Source organism: Urocitellus parryii, chromosome 6, assembly GCF_045843805.1.
Source record: "Urocitellus parryii isolate mUroPar1 chromosome 6, mUroPar1.hap1, whole genome shotgun sequence".
NCBI classification, from domain to species: domain Eukaryota; kingdom Metazoa; phylum Chordata; class Mammalia; order Rodentia; family Sciuridae; genus Urocitellus; species Urocitellus parryii.
This window is the reverse complement of record NC_135536.1, coordinates 79,290,032-79,300,991: the sequence shown is the minus strand read 5'-3', so window position 1 is coordinate 79,300,991 and position 10,960 is coordinate 79,290,032. Positions and strand designations below refer to the sequence as shown.

The 10,960-nt window shown below is 37.5% G+C and overlaps 1 protein-coding gene across 1 annotated transcript; it reads right to left on the bottom strand.

The window, feature by feature from the left end:
* Window positions 1–2,348: 2,348 nt before the first annotated feature.
* Window positions 2,349–3,779, bottom strand: LOC113199129 (olfactory receptor 11H6-like). The gene is made up of 2 exons (XM_026412017.2): window positions 3,773–3,779; window positions 2,349–3,295 (listed from the first exon to the last, which is right to left on the bottom strand). Exons 1-2 carry the CDS (start codon window positions 3,777–3,779, stop codon window positions 2,349–2,351), a joined length of 954 nt encoding a protein of 317 aa, XP_026267802.2.
* Window positions 3,780–10,960: the final 7,181 nt, after the last annotated feature.

Genomic DNA, 10,960 nt, shown 5'->3' with positions numbered 1-10,960 from the left:
CTTGTTTTTTCATGTTGTATATGTGTCTTCCTTTCTTGCTGTGTGGATCTGAGATATTACAGTTTCTTCCCTATATTCTTATAGTACCCATGCAGATTGTCTGTACCTCACCTTGATGTTGGTTGGGCTTCAAGACCCTGCTGGTGTCCCTCAATGGGTGCTACTGCATCTAAAGGTGGTTGTGGCAATAGCGGAGATAACTCGAGATAATAGTTGAGGTACCCCAAGATGGAAGCAAAGTTTTATTACAGAGATAGCACTGAAAGGGTGGGCCTCACACTCTATTTGGGATGCCTGCTCTGAGATGCAGTTGCTTCTAGGCCCTGTCTGTTGTCAAAAAGTTAGGAGCTACTGCATGGGGAAGGCTAAGGCAATGACTGCAGTGTCCCAAGATGGAAGTGGGTTAGGCTTAGGCTACCAGGTGTGTGTGGGGCAAACTCAAACCTACTCTGGACGTGGGTTCTGTGCAAGTGAGTATGGATGGATCTGGGCTGGCCTGGGCTCCTGTGGTAGTCTGCTGGTAGGAAGAGATGGGTGCCTGCTGGTGGAGGGATGGACCTGGGCCTACTGTCTTCTTTTCTTTTTTTGTGTGTTATGTGTTTTTTTTTTTGTTGTTGTTGACTAGCTCTTTAATAGATTGAGTTAAAATGTAATGAAATAAAGTTATGTATAATTAAACATGTAAGTAAATTAGTTCTAAATTTATGAGAGTTTGAGCAAGTAGTAGGATTCTCATTTAGCCCTCCTCTTACCATGTAGTGGATCAGACTCCCCATGAAGTCATATAAAATGACCCAGAAGTTCAGACTGTCTGATCTTGTCTACCTCTTGAGCCTCATATACCATTTCTTTCTGTATTGTCCAAACTAACTTTTTCTCATTCTTTGAAAATTGAAACTTATGTTTGTATTTGCTTGGAACTGGATTTCCCAAGATCTTTGCATGGTTCTTCCCTCACTTTGACCTATCACCTCCTCACAGGACTTTCTCTAACTATCCTGTCAAAATTGCTGGCTAGCCTATTCTGACATTTTCTACGTGTATACTTTCCTTAGTCTTTTTTTACTATGTATGATTACTAAGATTACAGAGTTATGTATTTATCTATTTATAATCTATCTCCCTCAGGAGGCAGGGACTTTACCTTTGACACAGATGTCATTCTAGTGCATGTAACAGGGCATATGATGATTTATGAATGAATAAACAAAGTATCTCAATCCCAGACATCAACTGACCAATTTATTTTTGACCAAATATTTGGGAAAAATCTCTTGGAAATAACATCCTATTCCTCTGTTTTTTCTTCTTCTTTTTTTCTATGTGTACTTCTACCTTTACTGGGTTATGTGCTCAACTCAACTTTATTTCACTTCAAATTAAGCCAAAAGTGTGATCCACTACTTACAAATTGTCTTTTAAATGTAAACTTATTTCTAGGTACTTTAATTATCTGGCACAGGCAATAAGAGCTAAGAATAATGTAACTTACATCTTATGTTATAGAGGACTTGAAGTCAAGTTAGGAAAAAACCTGCTACTCTTACCATCATGAGTGCTTGAGACACCTGTGGAGCTCACTGAATCTTCTTTCACTTCTCTCAACTAGTATAAGATTTCTATGTTTTTTTTTTGCCTGTGCCACATAGTATTCAAAATAGCAGCTCTACCTATCAGTCTCTGGGCTGGTGCTGGTCTAGATGAATCAGAAAAAAATTGAGTAAAGTTAAAGTCAGTATTTTCAGGGTCTATTTCAAAGATTCTGACTCAGGAAATTTGGAGACAGTCCTGCAAATCTGTCCTTCAAAAGAGTATTGAAGTGTAATTATGAATCAGATAGGTTTGAGAGACAGTGGTTTAGATTGCTGCTCGTTACTTGGATGTCAAATAAAATTTTGGCTTAGTTATGGTTTACTGATAAGCACCAAATTTCTTTCATCTGAGCTAAAAAGGCATTCTCTGCTCTTCCATTAGGAGTAGAATAGAGATTATTGGAACAGAAAAGTTAAGTGCAAGAATGAAATATAAAGTCATCTGAAAAGTCAAAGACTATGAGAACAAGGATTAGGTGAGTGATTTCATGAAAAAAGGGCAAGCAGTTATTGGAGGTTAGAATAGAAGGGTCTAAATAGACGCATGGAGGTCATTTAATTCAAATTACCTTTTACCAAATCTTCATTTGAGAGTGATGTCTACTTTAATTAGTATGTTCTTCTCTATCAGTTGATAGTCAGAAGTTAAATTTGAGACTTTGTCTCTAAATGCAAATGAATAAAGCCACAAATGTCACCTGAAGATGGAAATGAGGGAGATCAAATGGGGAGAAAATATGATCCACTTATGAGCGCTCATGAATTTTGACTAATTTTAGTGAGTATCTTAATTTTTCTCAAGGCCGCCTTCATGTCTTTGTTCCGGAGACTGTAGATGAGTGGGTTTACAAGTGGGGTCAAGGAGGAGTAGATCAAGGTTACAACCTTCTGTGTCCCAGCTGGATTCCCAGAATTTGGGCTGATGTACATCATCATAATGGTTCCATAAAACAGAGACACCACAACTAGGTGAGAACCACAGGTGGAGAAAGCCTTGCGCCTTCCAGCAGCTGAGGGCACACGAAACACAGCTCTGAGGACCAGAGTGTAGGAGGCAAGGATGAAGAAGAAGGTGATGAAGATAATGATTGAACTCAATAAGGAACAGGAAAGTTCAATTCCAGGTGCAGGAACACAGGACAGGGCCAAGAGAGGACCAGGGTCACAGACAAAGTGGTCAATGGTATTGGGGCCACAAAAGGGGAGTTGAGTGATAAAATAGATAGGCACTGGATAGCAGAGGAAGGCAGTCACCCAGCAGAGGACCACCAAGATTGTGCAGACACGATTGCTCATGATGGTGGGATAGTGGAGAGGCCGACAGATGGCCAAGTATCGGTCAAACGCCATAAGGGGCAATAGGAAGGTCTCATTGATACCCAAGGAGAAGAAGAAGTAGAACTGCAGGAAGCAGGCTGTGAAAGAGATGGTTTTTGTCTCAGACAGGAAGTTTCCTAACATATTTGGGACAGTGGTGTTGATGTAACAGATTTCCAGGAAGGAGAAGTTGGCCAGCAGGAGGTACATTGGGGTGTGGAGCTTGTGGTCCAGCTTCACCGCACAGACGATGGCCCCATTTCCCAACAGAGTCAGTATGTAAGACACAAGGAACAGCATGAAGAGGAGGACCTGGATCTCTCCGGAGCAGGAAAAACTCAAAAGTATGAATTCAGTCACCATATTGGCTCCTGATGCATTCATGGCTTCCTAAGGGCAGAGAAGAAAAAATAACATCATGTATAACCTCATTTCCTAAACTTCTGATATGTTCCCTTATTTTTGAGATTGTAAATTCCTCATATTTTATTATTCTATTAAGTAAACTGCTGAGGAATGTATTGATAACTATACTCTAATGACTGTCAAACTTTGTGAGAATGGTTTTATATCAGACTCTGAACCCTTTCACTGTCTCATTTTTCTTTCTGAATTTTCTCACAAATTAAGTATCTATGGTAAACAGCTGAAGATGGTTACTGACAATAAGTAGAAATTGTGAAGGAGATGTAAAAGTTATGTATTCACTTTCTTAGAATGACATAAAAATATCCTTCATAATAATTAAATTTTCTCAATGAGATATGCAAATTATAGGCATCACAGGAGGAATGAAGAGAGAAAAAGATAATGAATATCACCATAAAATCTTCCTGTATTTCACCTCTTATTGTGCTATTCACTTTTCATTCTGCATTACTGTTGAAGTTATCAGTGTTGGTGTGTACAATGACCCACACATAAAGTGTCAAAAGTGCCATCCTACCTCTGTGTTCAACAAATTTTGTTCACTCAGAAATCTTTGACTCTTCAGACATGTGCATAATGGTTTCAGTTTAGTTCCATCATTTATGCTTATAAAATGTCTGTAAAACCTTGGTCTATGTTAAGTCCACTTATATGTAGAAGAAGTGATAGTGAATTTGGAATATAGTTTAAGATATTTCAGATCTCTGTATGGAGTATCAGGATTTCTGGGAGATTTTTGGTATCCTGATTTATTGATGGGTGAAGAGGGTCACAGATATCATACTCCCAAGCAGACACCTGTGTGTTCCAAGGCAAAGGTGGGAGCCACAGAAGGTCTGTCTGGATAGGAATTCTCTCTTGTTTCTCCATCCCCTCAGTCACTTGAATCTCATTATAGTTGGAAGATTGGAGTTGTTTGGAAAGTGAAGGGAGAATCCTCACGAGATCCTCCTCCCTGAGTTAGACTCAGTTTGGGACATGGTCTGACGTCCATGGAAAGAGAGGGAAAACAAAGCCAATGGAATCACCTAAGACTTGTTTGCCAGAAGTTTTGTCTTAATATTTGATTGATTTTTAAGATGCTTTCCATTAATGAAGGACAGTCATCTTTTGGGCCTTAAAGTGCAAATGATAGTGTGATGTTTATTCAGGTAAACGAAGGTACAGAATACAGTCTCAGACACTATAGAAGTTTATAGTGAAGAGTATTCAGTAATATGTTAGCTAAAAATATACTACTTTCCAGATCACATCAGGTCATACCTTTTAAGGATAAGTTTGATTATTGCATAGGATGGAAGGGACTTTGAAGTTTTCACATCACACCCCAATTGAAGACTCTTTTTAAAACCTGTGTATAGATCCTCTTAGGCATAGAATATCTGTGGGCATTTTCTCTATAGCAGGAATTCTGAGTATCTCAAAACCGCATGGACAAAGTAAAACAGCAAGAAATATTTGGTGAGGAATATCAAGTGGGAGTGAACTCACCAATCCAGTGTGCTCCATTATCCCATTGCTCTCCCCTCCTTGAGGCTGATCACCTGCTCTTTGGAAAAAGAAAACATTGCTAAAATAAACATTGTGGAAATAAGAGAAGGCTTTCAGGCCTGCTCCTGATAAGCATTTTGTATTAATCCTTCCAAATATCACTTCACTAAAATATCTGTTCCCCTAAAGAGCTCATTCTCCCTGAGTCCAACTTGTGGTTAATAAAGACGGAAGTTATTTACTTCTGAGGGTTCTTCCTCATCCTTCTGTCCTTCACTTCCCTGGCTTGTAAAGATGAATCTCTTTCCATGAATTCATGTGACTTTTGGGATTATGTTTGTTCAGTCACACAAAAGAAGGCAGAGCTAAAGGGCATGGGTTAGGGTTGTTTTACCCTTGTACCTCTTCTAAAATCATCTTCTCAAGGAATTGGTGATTCTGTCTCATCATCTTCTGCAGCAAAAGACAGGGCAGAAGGCAGCCAGCAACCATAGTGGTGGTGTACACAAAGGCTTGGAGAGAGAATGGCATATTTACTATCTAGGAGAGACAATCTATGTTGCTCTGATACCCACCTCCTTGTCTTAAGGGATATAGTCTTTGGTGGATTACAAAAGTGGGCTTTCTGTTTCATGATTGTCAATCCCCAGTGTTCCCTTCTATTGGGAGCTCATATGGGGCTCCTGAGATCCAGTCTCCAGTGGTAATCACATTATCTCATGCAATTCTTGGTGCACACATTTATTTTCTTTTATTCACGGGTAACTGTTAAGATGGTGCAAATACTAAAGGAACACCAGCTTAGGTAAAACATGTTTATCCTGCTGTTATTTCACATTCAATTTTATTCATATTTTGAGCCTATTGATTTTGGAATTTTTTATTTGTCGATATTAGAGTTACAGCATTAGAGTTCTTATATTATCTCTACTGACTTAATCAATGGCTCAATAAGGGCTACTTAATTTAAAAATTTTAAATAATTTTTTTTGTTTAAAAAATTTAAGGAACAATTTGATTTCCCTGGTCAGCTCTGTGCTTTTAGCATGATACCCATATAAATATGTACTCTCTCACTGTGACCAGAATTTAGAAGCACAGACCATGGAAGTATATAGTGAAATGCTGAGATTCTTGAATACATCTCCTTATTTTTGCCTTTGGTTATTTCAGTGTTTTTAGCAGATGTCACTAAAAATTGATACAATTTTGAAATTTGCTTCCTTTGAATAATTAAGGCATTGGTTAAAATATGACACACATATTTAGACTCCTTATTTTCATTATGCTTCTGTGTGTGTGCATGTGTAAGCATGACAGGTACATCTCATCTCAGGTATGGAACAGGATTGTTTTTCTATTATTTTTTTGAGACATCTTTAGTGAGACCAAGCATTGTTAATAATATGACTACAAGATATTCAATAAACAATGGGAAGATTTTGAATGTATTGATTTTCTCAGCATTATTCTCATAGGGTAGAAATATTTTTGTCTTTTGAATGGTAGCAACACTTTTATAAATGATGAACATTTATATCCTAGGATGCTCAAATATTTGGCTTTCAGAATGTTTATTCATAAATCCTTTTGTGTTTGAAGGCACAATGGCCAATTTTTTGACACTAAGACTCTGTCAGAATTATTATGAAGCAAAAACTTCTATATTCCTCAGTGATGGGATATACTGGGTGATGGGACTGTGTGGACACTTAAACTGAAGTATTAAGCTTCAGAAGTATTAAAATATATTAAATATTAAAATAAGTGTTTAAATATAAATCGAAGTCACCATCTGCCTTTATCTTATTATTGGGTAATGACTAGTGTTTTAACAGCTCACAGACACAAGAAAAACTTCAGCTCCCCCAGTAACTCTAGCAACATCCCTGAACTATTAAGCTTCAGAGGTTAATGGAAAATTATGATAATGGGAATCAAGAACCAGGGAAAACCAAGAACTCAACAGTTGACCACAAAATTGGTATAAAGATACCAAGTCATAGTGGTCAGATATGTAGAGGCCTGCAGATGGAAAGGAACTAATAAAATGCCATATCTTCCAGGAAAAAACATTTTTGCAGAGTCTAAGGAGAAGAAGAAATAGAACTGGAATAAGTATCCAGAGAAGGAGATGACCTTGGTGTTAGATAGGAAGTCAGTAAACATGTTGGGGACCATGGAGGTGACTTACCAGATCTCCAGGAAGGAGAAGTTGGACAGCAGGATGTACATGGGGGTATAGAGTCTCTGATCTCAGTGCACAGTGTGGATGACGGAGCCATTGCCAGGAGGGTCAGGAGGTGGACAGGGGAGAAGAGCACAAAGAGGAGGATCTGCCCCTCCCTGGTGCCAGGAAAGCCCAGGAGGATGAAGCCAGAGATGTTGCTAGAGTTGCTGGGGAAGCTGAAGTTTTTTGTGTGTCTGTGAGCTGTAAAATCACTAGTCATTACCCAATAACAAGATAAAGGCTCATGGTGACAGATTTATATTTAGATAATCTTGAGAAAGAAAACACATAGAGATCAATAAAAAATATATATGTAATATTCAACTTTGTTAATCCTTTGCTCCAATGCACATTTCATTGTGGGCTCAAGAAAACTATTGGTCAGAATGGATAACCTTTCACATATCGTCTATTATATTAAAGTCTAATATAACCTTCAAACTCACCTACAATACTCTCCTTGAGGAGTCAGTATATATATCCATATTAAATATGCATATTATATACATAATACTTAAATGTATATGCTTTATGTAATATGAATATATACAACATATACTATATATAAATAAATATATGTCTTAGCCATATAACTCTTTTAAAAATAAAATCAGATCAGCCTCTCCCTTATATGCAGACTTACAATTAAATACAATTTAGAAGCTGTGGTCTTTGAATTGAGTCCTCTTAATATCTTCAACCTCATAAGCTATTCTGTTAAACACACACGTGGAGAAACTCTCTCTTTCTCATATATACTGTATTATTCAAAAGTTCACATACATAATCCACAAATTTAAGCCAGCAACTATAAAACAGGGTTCTTTGGAGAAAATGCCAGTCAGCCGTGAGGTAAAAGAACATATGTATATCATCCCTGAGCTCTCCAGGTTCCACTTAGGGGTGTAAATATTTGGCAACTCACATAGTACCCAGCATTTCAGTAGACAGTGATGTCACTTTTGTGAAGCTTTGTACAAAGAGCTGGCCAATCTTTCTTTAAATAGTTTAGGTTTGTGGGCCATTCAGTCTCTGCTGAAACTACTCTGCTTGGCTGTTGTATTGCAAAAGTAGCTGTCATCAACACTAAAATGAATGCATGTGGCTGTTCCAATAAAGCTTTATTAAATACAGTGAAATGTTATAAAATTATCATGTGTTAAAGAATTTTATTCTTCTATTATTTTTTTGGGGTAAAACTGGGCCATTATAATGTTTTTTAAAAAATATTTATTTTTTAGTTGTAATTGGACACAACACCTTTATTTCACTTATTTATTTTTTATGTGGTAATGAGGATTGAACCCAGGGTCTTGCACATGTGAGGCGAGCGCTCTACTGCTGAGCCACAACCCCAGCCCCCATTTTAATGTTTTTTTTATAATTGAATAAATAGTTCTTTTGAAGATCACAGATAAGTGAATCTGTTTGGTAGTATTCAGAAACATCACAGTAATGGTAGTTTTCTTGTAATCTTTAAAAATTATAAGAAGTGACTTGTATGAAACTTCTGTCCAACTAGTGTGGCTGTATTTATGCATCAGGATGGTTGGAAACCCAGGCATGTGTCCCCTAAATGATCTTATCTCCTTGGTGTCACAAGGTACAATTTGGTTGTGTGTACCTCAGTGATTGAACCTTTGGTAAAACCACCTAGAGTTGTATCTAGTGAGAATGATACACAGATATTTACCAATTGCTTCCTTTGTACTTAAAAAAACCTGTGAAATAAGTTGTGAGGAAATAAGATCTATAAGAAAGGCATTGGTGAGGCTCCTGGACGTTGGCCCAGACTTGAGAGGAATTCTGTTCAAAGGAGGTGATGAAAATTGACTGTTCTCAGTGGTAGAACCTGTCCCACCCCGGATGCTTCCATCTCTGACTGCTAAAGATAGTTAGGGTACCAGGGATTTGGAGGTGGAAGTAGGAGAGGGGATAAAAATTTTAGGAGCTTTTGAGTAGATTCTTAGCCTCTATGATACTTACTTCATTTCTTTCAAAGGAAAAGGGAGTTGATTATTTGATTTTAATTATTTGTTATTATAGCACGTTTAATTTTATTCCAAGTGTACCACAAATATTTATGTTACTAGAACTTTATGAATCCAGAGATGATGTTTCAGTTACATTTCTCTCAGATGAAAACACAAGTTGGATGGTCCATCACTTGTCCATGAACCCAATGGATTTATGCCAGCTGCCTCTTGGGGCAAGTCTCCAGCTTTGAGTCTGACAGAGCTGCTGTAGAAAACAAGAAGAGTATAGAAATGATTCTCTGGGTGCTATCACCATTTTATGTTTGACCTCATCAGGTTGACAGTGGGTGAAAGCCACACATTTCTTACAAGAGTATAAGAAATGGCTCTTCTGTTCATAGAGCAGCAGAGGGGTTTATCTGGCATAGGCTGAGCTGGAGCTGTCCAGATGGCAGGCAGATCCCTCTGAACTGGCTGCAGAAGGGGGTATGAATATGGGTACATTGGTTTCAAAGTGGTACTTGTGGGTATAGGATGTTTGATCTGATTAATTAAGATTCCAAACAGAAATCCCAACACCTTCACCCCTACCATATCTTAGAAAAATTGGGTTAGGCTCTGTTTAAATTACCATATCCTATACTATAATATATAAGAGGAAAGCAATCTATCTATCTATCTATCTATCTATCTATCTATCTAGTCTTAAAAAGGCACAAGGGTGTGGAAGTCTTCTCAGGGTTTTTCCTTCTGGGGGACATTGGAACCAGTTAGATCATAATATACCTGTTCACAAGGACAAATTTGCTTCAATTCAAACATCTAACTTCCAAATAAAAGTATTTAACTTTTTGAGAAGTTAAATACTGTTTTTCAGATGGATGCTTTTCATTTTAATGGTTTCTTTGAGCATATTACTTGCTTGTTTGGAAAGGTGAATTATAAAAGTTTATGAAACAAAAACATTGGCAATAATTTAACTCTGCAAAAGGCATAAATATCTCATCTGTATGGAATTCTCACACCACATTTAATGGAAGGTAGAAAAAATTTTTGTTTCACTTAATTCTGAAATTTTCTTTTCATTGGTCATAAAAGAAAAGATTTAATTAAAAGCAAATATTCCAAGAGATACATATCTATATCTATATATAGATATACATACAGATATATATCTCCAAACTCACATAGCCACTCAGTTTAGTAGTCACCAATGGCCTCAGGGGCAGAGAGGCTCCATATAAAATCTCTTTCTCATAGAGAATGTACAGAAGACCTCACCTCATTCTACAGCCAGTGGTCTCTGTTGTGCTTCTCAATGAGGCAATGACAGACCCCCCCTTCCTAGAAAGTCTGTATCATTGGCTAGTTCAGGCTATAAACAACTACATAATGATGCCACCTGTTTTTCATATTCTATTCTGGTATTGGGTTTCCCACAAACATTACTTGTTTTAAATTCCATTATTGTTAGTTTGACTAAAGCTTCCTCCACCCTTCTTCCTACCTTTCCTCCTCCTTACTTCCTCCCCACTTTCTTTCCCCTTCCATTTCTTTTCTGCCTCCATCTACTTCTGCCTTCCATTTCTTCCTTCTTCCCTACCACTCCCCTATTAAGTTTTCTCTTCCTTTCCTGGCCAAGTTTCAACCATCTTAGAGAAATTTCTTACTTCTGGAAACAAATTCACATATCAAAACTTGCTCAGCATTTTAATCATTTGAGGCTGAGTTTGCACTAAAATTTCATTATGAACATTAACAGAATTAATCTTTTTCTTTCTTCTTTTCTTCTTTCCTTCCTTCCTTCCTTACTCCCTCCCTCCATCCCTCCCTCCTTCTCTCTCTTTCTTTCTGCAGTACTAAAGATTAAACCCAGGGGCACTTGGTCTTTTTATTTGTTTATTTTGAGACAGGGTCTAATGAAG